Source organism: Mus caroli, chromosome 8 (assembly GCF_900094665.2).
Source record: "Mus caroli chromosome 8, CAROLI_EIJ_v1.1, whole genome shotgun sequence".
NCBI classification, from domain to species: Eukaryota; Metazoa; Chordata; class Mammalia; order Rodentia; family Muridae; genus Mus; species Mus caroli.
In genome coordinates, this window is record NC_034577.1 from 54,625,994 (window position 1) to 54,646,321 (window position 20,328).

Consider the following 20,328-nt stretch of genomic DNA (forward strand, 5'->3'; position numbering starts at 1 on the left):
CGGCCATCATTGGGAAGAGAGGCCTCTTGGTCTTGCAAACTTTATATGCCTCAGTACAGGGGAACACCAGGGCCAAGAAGTGGGAGTGGGTGGGTAGGGGAGTGGTGGGGGTAGGATATGGGGAACTTTTGGGATAGCATTTGAAATGTAAATGAAGAAAATACCTAATAAAAATATTAAAAAAGAGATTCTATGAATTTCCATGAAAAGTTTCATCAAAAATGATCTACATAAATATCTACATAAATGTACTTCACATGTTTAAACTAGTGTACATTATTGACGTTTATCAGACATGACATAGTTGTTTGTTAAATATAGAAAGCTGAATTGATTGAGCATATTTTATTCAGGTTCTTCCACTATGTTGCTATTATCCAGATCTTAGGATGAGATGAGATCTTAGGATCAATAATAAAAAAAATTTAAAACCAAATTTAAAACACATTTTCTTTGATACTGATAACTACTTATAGAAACTTAAAGGAAATGATATTGAAAGATTCAGTCTATTTATCTGAACTTTGTCATTCACCACTTTTTACCCCCATAAAAGTAAACCTAAAATCATATGAATAAAATCAAAATAATTGAATTTGGAGTTTGGAATTTGTAAAAAATGAAGGAACATAGATAGATAAGACTGATATTACTCAGAGAACCCAGCTGCAGAGAAAACATTAAAAAAATGACCCTGTCATGTCTTGACAATAATAAAATCTCAGAACATTTACAGAAGGTGTTAAGAGTCACATGGTTCGGACTTCAGCTAGAGCCAGCTAGACTCTGTGCCCTATGCTTACCCTCACCAGGAAGAGCTGTCAATCAGATATTATTAAGAACAAGGGTCAGCTCTCTACATTTGTTGTCAGTGTGTCTGGAACTCTGGGGAAAAAAAAAAGCTATCTCATAGTGAATGAACCTATGAGGATTGAAAAATTCATTCACTGACCTGGTGCTTTGGGGAATATCAGGTGATTATGCAGCTCTCTAGTGCCCATTGTCTAATAGAAGATTAATTAGTTAAAAAGAAGAGGACTGGTCCATAGTTTATTGATAAATGAGTATGAATCCATTGATACCAAATTATTTAGTAAAGGAATTGGAATACTAAATGCTCTCTTTCCTTCAGCTATATGTAGATTTGATTTTAATAAATGTATAGTTGTGAATTTGAAGTAGACAACTGTATAATGTGTGGTGTATTCATATTTTTACACGTAGAAGTATGTCTATGAGGGTGAAATGTGCTCTGTGCTCTTTGGGCATCCATAGAAGCAGACATCTGTCATTAAAATGAGGGCCGCCAGGTACAGTAGCTCACCCTTACCATTCCACCACATCTCAAGCTTCATTTGAGAGGCTGAGGCAACAGGAGTTTGTGACTTCAAGGCAAGCATTGTCTACACAGTAATTTCCACATAGCCAGGGTTGTAAAGGAAGACTCTCAAGAAACAAAACACCTATCATCACAAACCCATTCCTTATCTACATTACTCCAGTGTATTCATGCACAAGTGCATTTCCAGTTAACCTCCAAGGTCTCAAGTGTATTGCACATGACCTTGAAAAAACATTCTCTTAGGTCAATCCCGAGTTATAAAGACTATTGGTTAGGTAAAAAACACCCAATTTTAACTTACATGTCTATCAAAATGTCATATGGTGGCACACCATTAGGATGACAAATATCTCTCTTATTTATTAATTAAGCCGAGGTAGCAGATTTTAATGCAAATAGTTAGATCTTCATAATTTAAACATATTTGTTTTATTTATTTTGTTGTATGTGTCTCTGTTTTGAGTGTATGTATGTGCAGCATGTATATACAGGTTAGAGAAGGATACTGGATTTCTAAAATTTGAAAGAGGTTATGATCTGGGAAATGAATCCGAGACATTAACAGTGCTCTTAATTATTGAGTCTTCTCTCCAGCTTAGACATTTTCTTTTTAATGTTTCAATCTTAGATGACTTTAAGATTTAAATATTGCAAGTACTAGTCACTTAACTTTAACTGTGAGATTATGATGCCATCTCTATATTTTATGAAATGTATATATATATATATATATATATATATGTTTATGTGTTTTATCCACTGAGAAAAGAATTTTAACAATATATTATTTCAGGCAATATTAAATTCTCAATATATTTAGCAGAATGGATATTGTCTTATCATAACACACCCTATCCTCATCTCTCTATGTACATCCTCTCTCATCAATATTTATCAGAGCAGTACATTTGATACATGGATCAATTTGATACATAACAATCTTCAGCCCATATTTTATATTAGGGGTCACTTGTGGAGGTGACAAACTTCTTTTCTTTTCTTTTCTTTTCTTTTCTTTTCTTTTCTTTTCTTTTCTTTTCTTTTCTTTTAACAAATTGGACATTTTCTTTATTTACATTTCAAATGTTATCCCTTTTCCCGGTTTCCCTCAATTCTAGAAACATCCTATCATGTCCTTCCTCCCCGTGCTTCTATGAGGGTATTCCTCCACCCACCTACCCACTCCCACCTCCCGGCCCTTGATTCCCCTACACTGGGGCATCTATCGAGGGAGGTGACAAACTTATAGGAGTGTGTGAATCATCATCATTTTATATACTGTTATGATATCACATCATAGTAGCTTCAAGGTTGTAAGAGTCCTCTAGTTTCTTCTCTGCTCTGTTAATTTTTTTTCTTTCTTTCTTTTTTTTTTTTTTTTACTTATTACCTCAGAATAACCTTAAACGTGGTATGTGCTACCAGCCAGCCAAATACAAACCTATTTTGTGATTTTTGGTGTTTTATTTAATCTTTTTTTTTTTTTTTACACTCCAGATTTTATTCCTCTCCAGCTCCACTCTCTGACTGTTCCCCATCCCATACCTCCTCTCTGTCCCCCTCCCCCACCCCTGACACCACGAGGATATCCCCACCTCCCCACCCCCTATCCCACCAGATCTCTAAACTCCCTGGGGCCTCCAGTCTCTTGAGGGTTAGGTGTATCTTCTCTGACTGAACGCAGACCCAGATAAGCATTTAAAAAAAACCATGAACACTAATTCTCATTGTATCCATTTATATTCAGTAATGTAATGTCTTTGCGGGAACAATCTGACAAGTGAAGGGCACAATGGAGAAAGCTTTGTCATGCTCTATCCTATTTTTGGAAAATCCTTTGCATATTTGAGGCCTGATTCAGTTATTTTATATGAAGAATGGCTCTGACTTTTAAAGTAATCTTCAAATGTTAGTAGAAGTGTATTTGTTAGCTTTTTTAGAAGCTGGAAGTTATGTATCATAGAATTTTTTCAATGGTATAAAGAATGCTAATGCAATACCTTTACACAAAGTTAGCAAAAAGTCTCAGACACGAGTTATTTAGTAGCTTCTGAACATTGGAAAGTGTGGAGATTTTTTTCAGAAATTTCTAATTGTTCTTTATTGTTGTGGTCCCAAGAAAATGATGTAACAAACCTTAGTTCTGGTATTGAGCTGATAGGAAGCACAGTCAGCTAGGAGGGAAACTGCACATTGGTTTTGCTATGAAGAAGCACAGATCTGAAGTGTCAGTCTTTGAACTTTAGTCATATTTGTCAAGAGGCCACTCAACAATGATTTCTCAGACATGGCTTTGGAATGTATTTTTTTGGCACTTGTTCTATCTAAGAATGATTATATTGTTCCCAAATTCAAACCCAGTTCAAAATCTACCAATTATATGGCATCATTTTAGATTTTATCAGAGTGCTTTCTACCTATACCTATGTTACCTGTGGCCCTCTCCTCTACATTTCAATATCTTACAATTGTAACTTCCCAGTGAGCAACTAATATACTCCCTTAAATATAATGTGGACTCAAATATTTTTTATATATCAGAAGGATTCCCATATTCCACAAGGACATTAAGTTTTTATTGCTGTGACCTAAAGCAAGTTGGAGAGGAAAGGGTTTATCTCATCTTATAGCTTATAGTCAATCATGAAGGGGAGACAGGGCAGGATCTCAAGGTAGCAACTGGAGGCAGGAACCAAAGCAGAGAGCTTTGAGGAAAGCTGCTCCGTGGCTTGTTCCTCAGTTTCTGCCCAGTCTGATATTTTATACAATACAGAATGACCTACTCAGATGTAGTACCACCCACAATGGACTGAGTGCTCTTAGATCAGTCAGTAATCAAGAAAATATCCTACATAGTTGCATATAGACAATCTGGTAGAGACATTTTCTCAATTGAAGTGCTCTTTTCTCTCTCTGGCATCTGTCAAATTGATTGAAAAAATTCTAATGGGGGTGGAGATCTTTAATTTACCCAGTAAGCAGTCTTTTCTAAAATTAGTCATTCACCTGAGCAGCTTATTTTCTATTTTCATCTGCATCTCAGTGAGCAGACTTAAGGGACTTATTCCATTTATCTTGTTCACATATGAGAATCTATGATGTTAGTTGCTTAAGAGCACACTGATAGTGTATTATGAAGAAAACCCTCAAATTCAAATTTAACTTCATAGTTAGCTCCATTTCATTATAGCACTAATAATTGTAAGATGAAATAACATTCTATAGATGAGGGTTTCTCATTTATATAAAAGAAAATATGTTTCCATTTCTAAAGTTCTCTACAGGAAAACCAAAAAGTTATATAAGTGAAATTGATATAGTCCTTCAGTTTAAAGTGAAAGAAGACAGTAATTCTGTTTGCACATCTCCATGTGTGTGGTTCTTTGTATGTGCATGCATCTTTCTGTCTCGGTGTAGTGTGTGTGTGTGCATGTATGTATGTATTTATGTATTTATGTTAGAGGGGATACTGGAAAAAGGAAAGCCAAACAAATGTAAATTTCCAGTAGTTGGGTTCTCAATATTTTAAAATATCTAATATTTAATTTAAAATTATCTGCATAATCTCAATGTGAATTTATCTGCTATATTGAATCACCAGTAAATTAGTTGCCGATAAATTTTGTTGATGGCATCAGGCTACTCCACATCAGGATTACCTGTCATTAAGAGGGCCTAGCATGGCCCTTTCCTTTGAGAGGGTCATGCCAATGTTCTAGCTGTGTCTTCTTTTTTTAGCTACTTTTCTTTCAACCCAAGAGGTTAAAATCTATATTAAATTCTCTTAATAAACTCCAACTCTGCTTCAAGGGTGAAACAAAAAATCAATTCAGGCTTGTGCTGACTAGATATTCCCTAAACTAATTAATCTCAGGAAACAAAAATTCGACTTTGAGTGAGAGAAAAATTAACCTTATTTTCTGCATTCTCAAGCTTATGAATATTTTTAGCAAAGCAGTCACTGAGATATGATTTTTATGAATATAATTTCTGACTAAAAGGGCATTATGACTTCAGCTTATATCTTGCAAAGAAAGTATATATTTTATTCAATTAAAATAAAATTTGATCAACAGATGGCTAGTTTATTAGTACTGCCACAGCTAGTGATATTGAGATGGGACAGTCATATATTTTGCATAATTGATGGAGAAGTATTTATAGTTAAGATCCAATTATGAAACTAGTGAATATAAAGTCTTTCTAAGTTAGCCGTTAGAAGTTCAGAAATTTGAGAGAGAGAGAGAAGAATTTGATCTCACACATACAGCTTCTTAAAAATTAACATGTAAAATATCTTAGCTAATTTATAGGAAACAATTTTCAGGAAGATGTAATTGCAAATAACTTTAACTCAATAAAAGGATACTAAACTCAAGCTAACTACAGTAAAATAGAAACTTCAAATGCTGCTTACCTTTAAAAGTGTATGATATCTATTTTCTAGTGCCTGGGATGTGTGAATATTACTTTACACCAAGTAGGCTTTTTACATACTATAAAATTAAATGTCACAAGGTGGAACAGTTGCTTTTGGATTGTCTGAATAAATCATAAATATGACTGGCTTTATAAGATGGAGTCAAGGGGAGATTTGACTGTTAAAAATGGAAGGGAAACAACAGGATAATAGAAGCAAGAATTTCTTCTGTTAACTTTGAATATGCATGGAGGAAACATGACCCAGGAATATAAGTGTCCTTTAGAAGCTGGGAAAGGCAAGGAAACACTTTCTTAGAGTCTCCAGCTGAAACTAGTTTGCTGATACCTTAAGCTCAGGCTAATAGGTTTAGCTGTAGTTTTTCAGAATCCTGAAACTTGAGGAGCATGAAACTATGTGGGTCTGAGCTGTGGAGTTTGTCTTCTAGGTTTTGCTACATGAGTTTAGGAAATTAGATCACTTGCTTGAAATCCTTGTCTCTGAGTCCATCAATCCTAAACTTCCACTTCACAAATTTACCTACCCCCAAGCAGATTTCTTATACTCACAATAAATGCCTGCATATTGGAAATGACAGAGACATGAAAAGAAAGTAAGGATAAGTAACTCTTCAGATAAGAAGAAATTGTATCATTAAGAATGTAGTGTAATAATTTCATATTGGTCAATATTAATACAAAGACTAAAGTTAATGTTTATACCATTACATTTAGACACATTTGGGTCACTTTCAAAGGAAACAAATTGGCATAAAAATTTTCTCCCTTAATATTAAATGTAAAAATACACCTGATCCCTTACAGAACTCTATGGAAAAGATTTAGGACTCAAAAGCCTTAAATCCAGCAAAATAACAACTTAAAAGAACGGGAAAGGAAAATACTACTTGCTGATTATTTCATAAATAATACTCAAGAGTGATTTTAGCCAATGAAAGTAGAATCAATGAACAGATGTAAGTGGGACAAACACTTTAATATTATCAATATTGATGTTTAAAATCAATGCAAAGTAATAGCCAGCAATAACTGAATTTTTGCTATATAACAAGTTTTGTGCTAAAGAATGGCAACATTTTAAAAACATTAGAAAATGCATAAGAACTTAACATAATCAACTTTGTAAATGATGAAATCTCTGGAAAACAATTAAAATAATTTCTCTTCTCAGTACAAAAAATTGTTGAGAATTTTAATCAAAGACACTAGAAGACATAGTGTATCAGATACTCTTTCATGCTTTTCATATCTTTGGACATAATCGTATGACATTTGTTCTTAGTTGAACAACTTTGACATCTTATTTAGCAATCTACCCTCTCTTACACCTTATAAAATAATTTCTGATGTTGCTATTTTTTTATCTTTGAAAACAAATACTGTAGAACAGTTTTAAGCGTGCTACTCAAACTTTGCTATGGGTGGTCTAAAACATCATATCAACAAGACATTATAAAGTAAGGTGAGTGTTCCCGTTGCAAAGATTTATATATGCAAAAATAACAATTCAATATTTATTAATAGCCATTGGTATGATAATTGGTAACACAAAACAAGAGAGTGATGACTTTAAGCCCAGGGTTTTACAGTGCATTGTACTTGTCCTTTGTTTATGATTATTCTCATATTAAAAAGAAATGGTATTAAGTTCCTAATGTGGACATTTTTGCTTTGATTCTTCTCTTTATATATCACCACATTTGTGTATTTTTTAGATTGTATATATTCACAGCTGTTTCCATAAAGATTTCTTCTTTTCAATTTTCTTTTCTTGTAATGTTGACTTACTTTCTGCTTAAGTGTAGTCCAGTGCCAAAAGGTAAGCAAGAAAGCCTATTCTCTCTTAAATAGAAGATAGTTGTGAGTCCTGCATAGCAATGTGGAAGGGGCAGTGGGATGTGGTTTCTCACCCCTGCAACAGAGCCAGCAGTGTGTGGGCCTCCATAAGCTTTGATGGTTGCTACACATGAGGCTTGTGTGGAGAGCCTTTGGGGCTGCTTGGCAGGAATCTGACATTGGGCCAGGACAAGGAAGTAAGCTCCAGCAGGAATCTAATTTTAGGCTAGAACAAAGAAGTAGGCTTCAGCCAAGAATGTTACTTTGGGCTAGGACAGGAAAATAGGCTCAGATAACTTGGTCATCCTGATAAGCCCTTAGAAACAGTGATTTTGGGACTTTGTTTATTGCCTTGCGTGTTCCTTGACTATGTTTATTGTATTGCTTGTTCCTCAACCTACAACTGATGTAATACTTCCATGTAATTAAAATGGTATAAAAGAGGATTTGGGAAAAAATAAAAAATAAATAGAACACCTACTCAGCCTCAGAACTGGTGGGATCATGCTACAGTATTGTCTAATTGTTTTTACTTTATTTATTTATTTTTTCTTTTTAATCCTCACTCCTATGCTGGAGAACCTGTTGACTAACTAAGCTGGCTTGGTCAGTTGGCGCCTCAACGTTGGAGCTCCAGTAAGCATGGTACAGTAAAGGACACCACGGGAATGAGAAGTGCGTGAAGTAAAGAAGATTTGGGCCAGCGGTGAATAAACTTTGTAGAAGGAATAAACCTTTTAGACAGTAATAGTAAAATGTGTTTTGTGTATGTGTTTAGAGTTATGCTAAAGTTTAGAGAAGCAAAGGTAATTCTCATAGATGCTTTTAGTCTTTGGACCTTGACTAGACACAGTTTCCACTCTAGATGTGAATAGAAATTGGGTTTGAGAAAAGCAGTCCTGCCAGCCTATCTGGGGATGCTTTGGCGAAAGAGAAGGAAAATGAATGCAAGCTGTTTCAGAGCTCTCCTAGGGACTGGAGGAGGTTGGGAGATGTCCTGCCTCTTCTCTGGCTCCTACTGGAGGAATGCTTAGTTCTGGTTCTGGGTCTCTTAGGTAGTGTATTAGTTAGGGTTTTACTGCTGTGAACAGACACTATGACCAAGGCAAGTCTTATAAAAAACATTTAATTGGGTTCAGTCCATTATCATCAAGGTGGGAGCATGGCAGTATCCAGGCAGGCATGGCACAGGAGGAGCTGAGAGTTCTATGTCTTCATNCAAAGGCTGCTAGTGGAAGACTGACTTCCAGGCAACTAGGGTGAGGATCTTATACCCACACCCACAGTGACACACCCATTCCAACCAGGTCACACCTATTCTAACAAGGCCACACCTTCAGATGGTGCCACTCCCTGGTCCAAGGATATACAAACCATCACAGGTAGGATAGCTGAGTCCCTTTGGTGGGACATCTATCTAGTTCTTTTCCCTCTCTGTCTATTGTCTGTCCTTGGTGCACCCATCTGTCCATGTCTGTCAGTTTATGTCTGTGTTTTCGTTTCACTACTAGAAGGTTGTTCTGTGTTTCACATTTGAAAGAAAAAATGGCTAATGTTCACTTCTTGATTTAGTTTTAACCTTTTTTTCCAAAAAAAAAAAAAAAAAGAAAGAAAAGAAAAGAAAAAAGAAAAAAAGAAAAGCAGCTTCAATTGGCCTTTGGAGCCATTTATCTGTAGTTAGGAGTCTAGCACAGCTGCAGAAGCCCTGCTAGGGGCTGATTGTCTGTACAAGCCAATCTTAAAGGGGCCAGCAGCTTCTTAGTTTCTCTGGACAGTAAGCTGATGTTTGTTTCTCCTAGAAAAATCTCTAATTGTGATTATTGGGTTCACCAGGTGACGAGGCGCTTCTCACTTGAAACTACAACTAGAAAAAAGTAAGAATTTTGTCTAGTTTAAGTATATAAGATGTGTGTGGCCATTTCAGTTTTGTTTCTGATTGGTTTTAAAAGCATGTCTTGGTTATATATTACTGGCTTATAAGTTATTGGGTGTGATTAAAATTTGTAACTTTGGTATTAGAAAGTTGGCTTAAAACTGGTAACTCAGAATTGGAGTCATTCAAACAACAACACAACATGTGGCATGAGACAACCTGAGGAAACAGGTCTCTAAGATACCTCTAAATTGGGATAATATTTTATGTAATTCTTATCCTAGAAACAAGACTTATAAAAGACAGGATTTAGGGCAGTGTCTCTTTGGTGACGTTATTAGAGGGTGCACCATCATTTGTTCATGTGCAGGAACTGGCAGCCAAAGTTTGTAGCATGGGGGTGATTCACTTGGTGTTTTTGGAGAGTCTGGATTGTTTGTTGGAGCTTGAGTTTTGCTTTCCAAAGTTATGGTTGTGCTCTGGTATTGCAAGGGAAACTTAAAAAATTATAGTTAAACTGCCAATGTTCCATTGGCTGTAGTTTGCTGTTCGATCACTGGCTCAGGATTCTAAGTCACACACATTTGTAACGAAGAAAAATATCTGGCAGCTGGAGACTGTTGCAGGGTTTGCAATGGGTTGAAGAGGCTATGGAACTTGTGGAGTCATTGCAGTCTGGTTTGCCCACTCCAGCTGCCATTCCAGGAAATGCTTATAGAATTATTATGAATTTGGAGGATTGTTTTTATACTGTTCCTTTGCATCCTGGTGACTGTGGGAGATTGGCTTTTAGTGAGCTTGTAATTTTAAAGAACCCATGAAGTGATATCATTGCAATGTTTTGCTTCAAGGAATGGCTAATAGCCTTACATTATGTAACAAAAAAATTGGAGGGGGGGGGTTCCAAGACAGGGTTTCTTTTCTGTATAGCCCTGGCTGTCCTGGAACTCACTCTGTAGACTAGGCTGGCCTCAAACTCAGAAATATGCCTGCTTCTACCTCCTGAGTGATGAGATTAAAGGTGTGTGCCACTAATGCACAGCGAAAAATTTCACTGCCTCAATACAAGTTAGAACTCTGAATCTTTCAGTGTATACTATTCATTATATGGGTATTTTATTAGATGACCCCACTGAAGGAGTTTTACTACAAGCCTTTGCTCTTATACAATGAACTTTAAAATTTTGGGCAGTGGTTGTTCCAGAAAAAAAATCCAAAGGCAATATCTTTTTCAATAATTGGAACATAAGTTACATCCTAAACAAATTGCAGCACAGAAAATTCAAGTAAGAAAAGATAATTTACTTACTCTTAGTGATTTTTTGTTGTTGTTGTTGGTTTTTTTTTTTTTTGTTTTTTGAGACAGTGTTTCTCTGTATAGCCCTGGCTATCCTGGAACTCACTTTGTAGACCAGGCTGGCCTTGAACTCAGAAATCTGACTGCCTATGCCTACGGAGTGCTAGAATTAAAGGCATGTGCCACCATGTCCGGGACTCTTAATGATTTTTAAAAGCTGTTAGGAGATATTAATTGGGTAAGACCTCATCTTAAGCTCACCACAGGAGAACTTAAATCTCTGTTTGATACCCTCAAGTGGGATGCAAATCCTCATTCTCTTCAACAATTAACTAATGATGGATGAACAGCTTTGCAGAAAGTAGAGGAAGCTATTAGTCCACAACAGATACATTCTATAGACTGATAGTGCAATGGCTCAGAAGATAAAGGCACTTGGTAATAAGTCTATTGAGCCGGATTCAGTCTCTAGTACTCACATGGCAGAAGCAGCAGAAAGCAACTTCTGATGGTTGATGTCCATCTCTCTCTGTCTCTCTGTCTCACACACACACACACATATACTCACACACATACACAGTCACACACATGTATACACACAGCAAATGTAATAAAAAGTAAGAGTTGACTTTAACGTTTTGAATAACCATAGACAGAACAGTTTGAAGAAATAGACAAATACTTACAGGAGTGTACATTTGCTTAAAGATGGAGATGAATGTCTTTCCATGTTTAATACATTAGTATGTCAATAAATAGGATTATGCTTATATCTCTTCCCCCCAAAAGATTTTCAATTACTAAAAGTTGAATATATAATATAATTAGAAAATAAATCCTAATATGGATGCTGAAATTGGCAATACCAAATTTAGAGTGAAAGAAGACCATGGAATATCTATTTTGTGGGACATCTGTACATAGTCATCTTATCAAGTTCACTGCAATTAAATGATCATATCCAGGACTGATTGGTTGATACTGTGATCCCTCTCATAGCATACCCTGGAAAGGATTCATACTATTCTTTTGAACAAAGCACAAGTACAACATAATTAAGAAAAATATTAGAGAATGCTAAGTTAAAAGACATTTTATTCATAATTCTTTAAGCATCAAGGTCAGAAAATTGAGGGAAAAACTGAGGATTTATTAGAGATTATTAGAGATAAAAATATGATAATAAGATGCAATATGTTTGAATAATTGTTGACAATAAAGGAAACTTATGAAAAATTGGATATAATCTAAATTGTATTGGTGGTTTAGATGCTATTATTCATTTTGTTATAATAGTCTAGTTTTTATAACTTCAGTAAACATATATAGAGAGTTAGAGAAAGGACAATTGGTAGTCTAAATCACTAAAAATTATATTTATTTATATATTTATATATAAATTTATTTATTTTATGTGTATGAGTGTGTTACGTACATGTATGTCTGTATACTATGAACATGCCTCATGCCCACGGAAGTAAAAAGACAGTGTCAGGCCCCCTGGAACTGGAGTTGCAGATGGTTGTAAGCTGACATGTGAGTGCTAGGAATCAAACACTGCTCCTCTGCAAGAACAAATAGCTTCAGCAACTGAGCCATCTCTCCAGGGTTAAATCATTTGTATGACTTCTGAATGAATTTAAATGTTTCTCAAAATGTTTTAGGTTCAAGTCTATTTTCATAAATCCGTCAATGGGATTCTATTTGCCATGTACTAGTACATTGCTCTGAATTTAGTTTCTAACAGTAATGTGTCAGTGATGCTGGAGGAGAAAGTCTCAGCTTGAGAAATGGGAATGAGAATGAGGGGTTGTAGGGAGGAGGTCATAGCTGCATTTAAATGGAGAAAGACACCAGAATACAGATAAACCACAGTATCTTGAATGGAGAACTTCCAGAGGGAACAAAGTTGTGAGTTGAAAGGGTGGAGAACTTCCAGAGGGAACAAAGTTGTGAGTTGAAAGGTGACATACTACTATAGACATAACTATCTGAAATATCCTGCCTCTTATGTTGCCAGAGGGAAGGGACAGATAATTTCACAGATTCAATATTCTATAATGAATCTTTTTTCATCTCAGGCAGAGGTGTGAATGTTTTTGTAGAATTAAATAGACTGATTAAAGAGGAGGCTACATGGCCAGAGAAACTAAAGTTTATAAAAGTCATCCAGTCTACATACTTCTTTGGGCTGCTGGACATGGTAGGAGGCCCACTCAATAAAAATGTGACTAATTATGTAGAAGTTAGTCAATGCCTTTAATTGCAGTGTATCATTCTACCACTTTGAAAAGTTTCCCATACCTACTTAGTTAATTCAAATAACAAAGTTTAAATGACATGAGTTTTTCTATGAATATTTTCTCTACAATGAAATACAATTATTAAGGAAGAAAGAGACAAGGAAGATAAATCGTTGTGTAAATTATTTGCAGTTGTACCGGAGGTTGGCCTGTGGCCCACATGTGCACGCGCGCGCACGTGCGCGCGCGCACACACACACACACACACACACACAAACACAAACATACACACAAGAATGTGTATGCATACACACACGTACACTTCACTATATATGTGTGTTTGTATATATATGTGTATACATGCACACAAAAATGGACAAAGAAAGAAGGAAACAGAATGGGTCATAAATTTGTATTTTTATATCTGTTATGGGAAAGGAAAGGTGTGTAATATCTAAGAAGGGACAAACCTACCTGTTTATTACTGACATAATATGCTAAATGTCACCCTGCCCACTAACTTCTGAATTTGTAAATCCCTGAGTAGCATGAAGAAAGATCTGGAGTATCCATGAATACTAATCCTAGCATTTGTGATATCTGGGAATGAAGAGAGTCAGTGTTGTAAGGGAATAGACTCGTGAGGAACTCTACTGATTAGCTGAGAGAGGCGCAGTTGTGACTTTTGTTACACATGCACAACATCCCCATATCTAAAGCCTTAGTTCTCTTATCACTCAAGGTTCATGAATGTGACTACTGCATTCGCTGTGAATATTTGCTTTCCTATATTCCAACTGCATGCCTGAGTAAACACACGTAAAACTTAGCACAATAGCAGATGAAAGATAAACAGAAGGAGCCTGTGCTCCCTGGTACTAGTGCCTCTGTTTTCCAGAACCATTGTCAGTTTTTTTACTTAACCCTTTAAAACAGTGACATTTTGAGATTGGCCACAGAATGAACGCTTGGGAGAGAATGTATACATATCAATATCAGTATCTCCGAGGAGTTGAACAATGATTTGAGAAGATTGTTCAACAGTAAGGAAAAGAATGACCCAGCTTTAAAAGATAATATGATTTGCTTAGTTATTCCAAACACACAGATCACAACGATGAGTCTTCTGGGGTGAAAGTGCTTTCCCTTTTCATAAGCTGAAAAGTCTAACTATGGCTCACTCTTTCCAGCTTCTTTGAAACAAAATAGTTCCAATGTTCAATTTAGAATCAGAATGATAAATATACTGAGGTATCCTGTTACTTTTTCTTATAGATTGCCGCAATATAATGATGAAAAAGAGATCTGAAACAGCTTGTGAATGAGACTGATTCTTACTTGATTCATAACAACTATACAATAAGTACACAATTGTGTGTACAAATTAGTTTTTTGTTTTGGACATGATACTTGAGATAGTCTAATTATTTTCTATTTCCTGCTTGCATAATTAACTGAAGGACTTGAGTGATGCCATAACAGAAAGAATGTATGTAGATAAATACATATATACATATATAATACATGCATGAATACATATGCATACATGCAAACCTACATACAAATAGATAAAAGAATTCTATAGCACATAGGAAAATATATGAGTGGCGATACATGTGACATTAGACCAAGAAAACAGGCCCTAGAATTTTCCAACTTTTATTCTTCTTTAGATAAGAAATGCACATTTATAAACTGTAAACAAATGTTCTTGAATTATTGAAGAGAATTGACTAAACGACTTTGAGTTTGACAGTATGGACTCCAAAATAGTTTTTAAATTCCTGTAAGTTTTTTCTTTTTGGTGAGTCAGCCCGAGCTACCCCTGATTATAAGGGACTTCTGCTGATAAACAAATTCTATAGTACTTAGGAAGTTGGGTATTGGTCTGTGAGACTATCCTACAAGATGAAAAGGAAATCAGTGAGCAATGTCCTGTAACAGACTCTTTCTGCTCTAACCTTCTCTCCAAATTACAGAAATGCATGACTCATTAAAGTAACTGTGACTCTTACTGGCCAAACACTATTTCTCAAGACTTTTATCTTACAACTTAATAGTATTTTAAAAGTTCATAATTTATGACAACCTAATGACTTCTTTCCTGTACTGTTTGTTCAGGGTTGATTAATTAGGAAGAACAAAATTGCAGTTCAGTTACACATATTTTCTTTATTCAGATTGAGGACTAAAACTAACATTTAAATGAATATACTATATTAGTGCTAACAGTAGAGGTATAAATTCAAAATGAATTTCTGGTCCAGCATGATTGCCCACATTTTTAACCCCAGTGCTTGGTTGGCAGAGCTAACCAGATATCTGAATTTGAGCCCCACCTGAGCTACATAGTGAGTTCCAGGACTGTACTGACTGTCAAAAACAAAACTGTACCTCAAAACCAAAACAAGAAAAAAACCCAAATGGTTTCACATCAAAACTTCATCATTCTGAAACAAAAGAATGATGCATCTGCTTTGTATTTTAATTAAACTTGATTCAAAATATTCTGTCTATGATATCTCAGCTTACTAATGAACACATAAGAACAAAGATTGATTTACTTGAAAAAAAAAAAGTAATTCACTTTGGGGATGTTTTCTGTACTCCCTGTACCCTTTAAGCTTTATATATTAACTACTTCTAAAGAGAGGGTTAAAAGAAAGAGTGGTAGGTATTATTTCGGGACAGTGTCTCAGGTAGTCCAGGCTGGCCAAGTATGATTATGCAGTACAGGATTATTTTGAACTCTTGTTTCCCTAAATCCTGAAATTGTAGACCTGCAACATTACCTCGATCTCATATTTTTTAAAAGTTAGAGAAATTGAGATTAGACTGAAAGGAAAAAAAAAAGTCCTGAACCACATGGATCCCACATGATACACATGGATCCCACATGATACACATGGATCCCACATGATACTGCCTGTGGGCCTAGTTACCACTCTTGAGTTTGTCCAGCCCTTACCTTAAAGGCAAATTAGTAGTTGATAAAACAAGCATTTCTTTTCCTTGAAAAATATAACAGTGTGCCGACATTTTACTCCAGAGAAAAAGTTCTTGCGCTCAGTTTTTTTCATTCCAACACTTATTAATGCCACCAAGACTTCAGTAAAGGTTCAAGCCATACCCAGCGTAACTCTCAACTTTTGTTGAATCATATGTGTAAAGTTCACCCAATGTAGTCTCGTGATAGTGAAAAGCAATCTGAAATATGAATAACCTTTTAATAATATTTGCTCAGTAAGTCATATTACAGATAAACAGTCCAACTTAGATATCTGGAGGGAAGTTTCTCTCAGAAGTAACCTTTCTACTTCTGCTTCGAAAATAATCTTGCCATATGAACAACTTTGACTCTTACTTGGTTTCACCCCAGTCTGTGGTTACTCATTGATTATGCATCTTGACGTTTTTCCTGGTTTATGGAATTCGCTGCCAAAATGAATATGATTATTTAGCATCTCATTGTCCATATGAACCCTGCCTCTCGAGACACATTTAGAAGTAGAGGCATCTTTGTAAAAATGTTTTTTTTTTCTTTTTTTTCTATCTCTTAATTGGATTCACAAGGAACCTTTTCTTTGCCTGATAATGTTTGCATATGTAATTTGAACTATTCAGGAGACTGAGTAGGCCTATTTAATAGGCTAAGACCTATTCAAGAAGGCCACAAAATTTGACACCAGACTGGAAAATTGAGAGAGACCCTGTCTTGGAATAAAATACAGTAAAGGCTGAGGATGTAGTTTAGTTGTCCTGGGTTTATTCCCTGTTACCACAGAAAATTAATAGGTAAATCAGTCAACCTATAGAACAGTTGGCCTACTTTTTCTACTTAAATCTTGAATTATATAGAATAATCATGTTAGCTTCTCTCTTTTTTTTCTCTTTCTTCTGCCCTCTCTTTTGGCCTTTCTCCCCTCTTATGTCTCTTATATAAATTATTTTGTGTTAGACATGATCCTGTGTCTGCAACTTTCTGGCTTTTAAGTAATTAATATTGCTGAGGTTTTATATTTTAATCTTGTATATAAGGTTCCTTGAAGTTAGGGATGTTTAAAATCTTATATCTGAAGTCACAGAGCAGAATGTCTAGTAAGAATTAGAAGAAATTTATAAATATTTAGCCTATTAATATCTATTCTTATGAAATAGTTAAGTGTGGATATTAAATTAGACAAAGTTCTAATTATAAGTTTCTTCAGTAGGTACTCAAAAATTGCAATAATTTCTCAACTTTATGTATATTATATCATATCAATTTAGGTATTGGACATATTTGGTGCAAGTATGAATATGCTCTATTGTTTTTAATATTACAATGATTAATGTTTTCCTGCCAGCCAATAAATGTGGTAGAAATATGTAAAGGTCTCAAGTTGGATAGAGAAGTAACAGAATTAAAATAAACTTATCATCATATCAATGGATCTATAAATAAGTTCTTATGCTAACAAAACACCTGGGACTGGTTGAAGACAGGATAAGACAAAATTAGCAAACATTTCCATAGAATAATCAGCATAATGCATTTTAAAGAGACCATTTTATTCGAAGACTTTGAATTCTGTGGATGTTGGAATGCCTGTGTTTGAATCCTGTTTTGAGCAAGATTTTTTAAATAGTATTCAGTATAATGTCTTGAATTCCTCCTGAAACATGGCATATCTAATTAATAAGTCAAATGGTTTCAGGTTTGGAGTAATCTTATCTTCAACAGGTGCCTTACATATAAGCACATAAATAAAACACATTAGTGATGTCAAAAGTAAGCCTAGATTCTGATCATGTGAAACATTATTATGATTATGATTATTTTTGTTTTTTTGAGACAGGGTTTCTCTGTGTAGCCCTGGCTGTCCTGGAACTCACTCTGTAGACCAGGCTGGCCTTGAACTCAGAAATCTTCCTGCCTCTGCCTCCCAAGTGCTGGGATTAAAGGCATGGCTAAACATTCTTGAACTGCATTAATCACTAGGACATGCCTACCTCCGAGCTTCTAGAAATAATTGAAAAAAAAATTACACATTGGTATTCATAGCAATGTAGTTACTTTTCTATGTTACTGCTTCTTGATTGATGTATATATGACAGTGCTATACTATTCTATAGATCTCAAAAATGTAATTTTGTACATACCAAACATAAATGTTCAAATATCAAGATTATAAACCAGAACTGCTAAGTAGAAGGTTTAGGAGTCCGCTTTCAACTGGTCAGTCAAGAGTCAACCTAGTCAGTTATCATCTCTATTAGAAAATAAGAACTCTCTTGATTGATGGAGAACTTGTTTCTTGTTTGAAGACACCCCATGCAAAATGGAGACGGAATAATGAATTTGCCCTTAAATATTGGTTGCCTTAACATCAAATCCTAGATATTTGGACTATAAATATCTTAAGACCGGAAATTTGTTTATACTATAATGATATTGATGATGTAAGACTTAAGCTCATATTATTCTCCATTCATATTGTGATTGTTATAAAAGTTTATAGCACTCCTCTACAATATAGTTAATCAAAATATTTAAAATAAAGTGTACATGAGGTTAAATGTACCTCTTTAATTTTTATATTTTATTGGTTCTACAAGTGAAACAAATTGTATATCTTAAAACTTTTATGTAATGATACCTTTTAATCTCTAATTTAGAACAAATATCATAAAAGTTTCTTTAAAGACATTTGTTAACATAGTATAAGTAAGAGTATAAGACTGGTACATTAACATTAAATACTTTATCGTAACTTTAATCTAGAAGGTAGAAAACTAAAGATTTTCATAAATTAATTCATTATGTTTTGGCCTTGAGCTATAGAACAATTTTAATTTCTCCATAGTCAAGTATAACTATGATCTGATTAATGAAAGTAATGACAGCTTTCAACTATATATAAGATCTTAAAGTTACACATGTAAACTACCGAACCAAAGTGATAGAAAGTAGCCACATTTGAAGGGCTCAGTGAGTCTTGAAAAATGAAATAGATAAACAAAATTTCTAGGAACTAATACTGTGCATATGAGTAAATAAAATATTTTTGTTCTGCTGAATCCATGAATCTCTGGCATAAAACTTTTCTAGAGAATAGTTTTAGTATAGATTTAAGACAATCATATAAAACTACCATCTGAAATGGATAGTTATTCATATATGCATATACAGATGACTCTGTTGTTTTATCAAAGATAGTGGACTAGCAGAAGGTTTGGACTGAAATAATTTATATAAAGAAAAATGGAACTAAGTTAAAATGGCACTAAGTTTAACAGATACTCATTCAAAACAAGGAGTTGCATTCAACATTATTTTAATTTCCTATATTAAGAAATAAACATGAAGATCAATTTTTAGTATAGCCAGTCATGATTCTGAGTCAGACTACTTATTAAAGTAGAAGCAATTTAATTATAATAGAATAATATATTAGCATGGATTTAAGGCTTAATAATATTAACTCTCTTTAATAGTTATATTGGACAATAACTAATTAAAATTTTAATGAAGACAAATTAAAACCAATATTTCCTCTTCAAAATGCCAAGTAACTTAATTCTCAAAAGACTAAAAAGTTTTATAGAAATAATGAGTGTACTCACGTATTCCCCGCAAAACATTTTCAAGAGAGGAAGTAACCAGGGTAGATCACCAGGATTTCAGTAAAGGTCTTGCTTCAGAGTTGTTCCCTATGAGGCCAGAATGGCTGAGGTTCCCTGCAGTTCCAAATTTAAATATATCTGCCGGACCCAATATCTCAGGCAAGGAAATACAGAGGCAAATCAGGAACAGCATGACTCAAGACACACTATTTATACTTGGCTATCAGTCATATGTAAATAGATAGAATTATTACACAGAATGAATAGAACCACTAGCCCAGCCTCCTGCTTATGCGTTGGTTTAAGGAAATACATTAGGCAAATAATGAAGAAGTGTAACCTTTTGTAAAAGCTGATGACTCATGGAAAGGTAAGCCGATTAGGCACTGAGCTAATGGCTTATTTTCTGATTAATTATTATTAATGTCCAGACGCATTGAGGTGTGAAGCACTAGTTTCATTTCTTTTTCAATTTCTAGGCTCTGATTTTATTAAATTATTTAATAATACTTTTAGTAATTATTTGAAAATTTCATGCTACATATTTTGAACATATTCATTGCCATTACATATTCTTTTCAATAACATTCTTCCTTCCTTCTGAGTCATCTTTGAGATTTCATCTCTTTTTATATTTCCTTCTTTCTCCATTGAGTCCAATTTCTGGACCCCAACTACTCTTGAGAGTAGA

The 20,328-nt window shown here is 34.7% G+C and overlaps 1 protein-coding gene across 2 annotated transcripts in view; it reads right to left on the reverse strand.

Moving 5' to 3' along the window:
* Anxa10 (annexin A10) overlaps positions 1-19,743 on the reverse strand; it is a 55,498-nt gene extending 35,755 nt beyond the window's left edge. For both annotated transcript variants that reach the window (XM_021170720.1, XM_021170721.1), the window contains exon 1: positions 19,638-19,743. In XM_021170720.1, the coding sequence (XP_021026379.1) occupies positions 19,638-19,655 (18 nt within the window). In that variant the 5' untranslated portion in view covers positions 19,656-19,743. The remainder of the gene's footprint in view (positions 1-19,637) is intronic.
* Between the last annotated feature and the right edge of the window lie 585 nt (positions 19,744-20,328).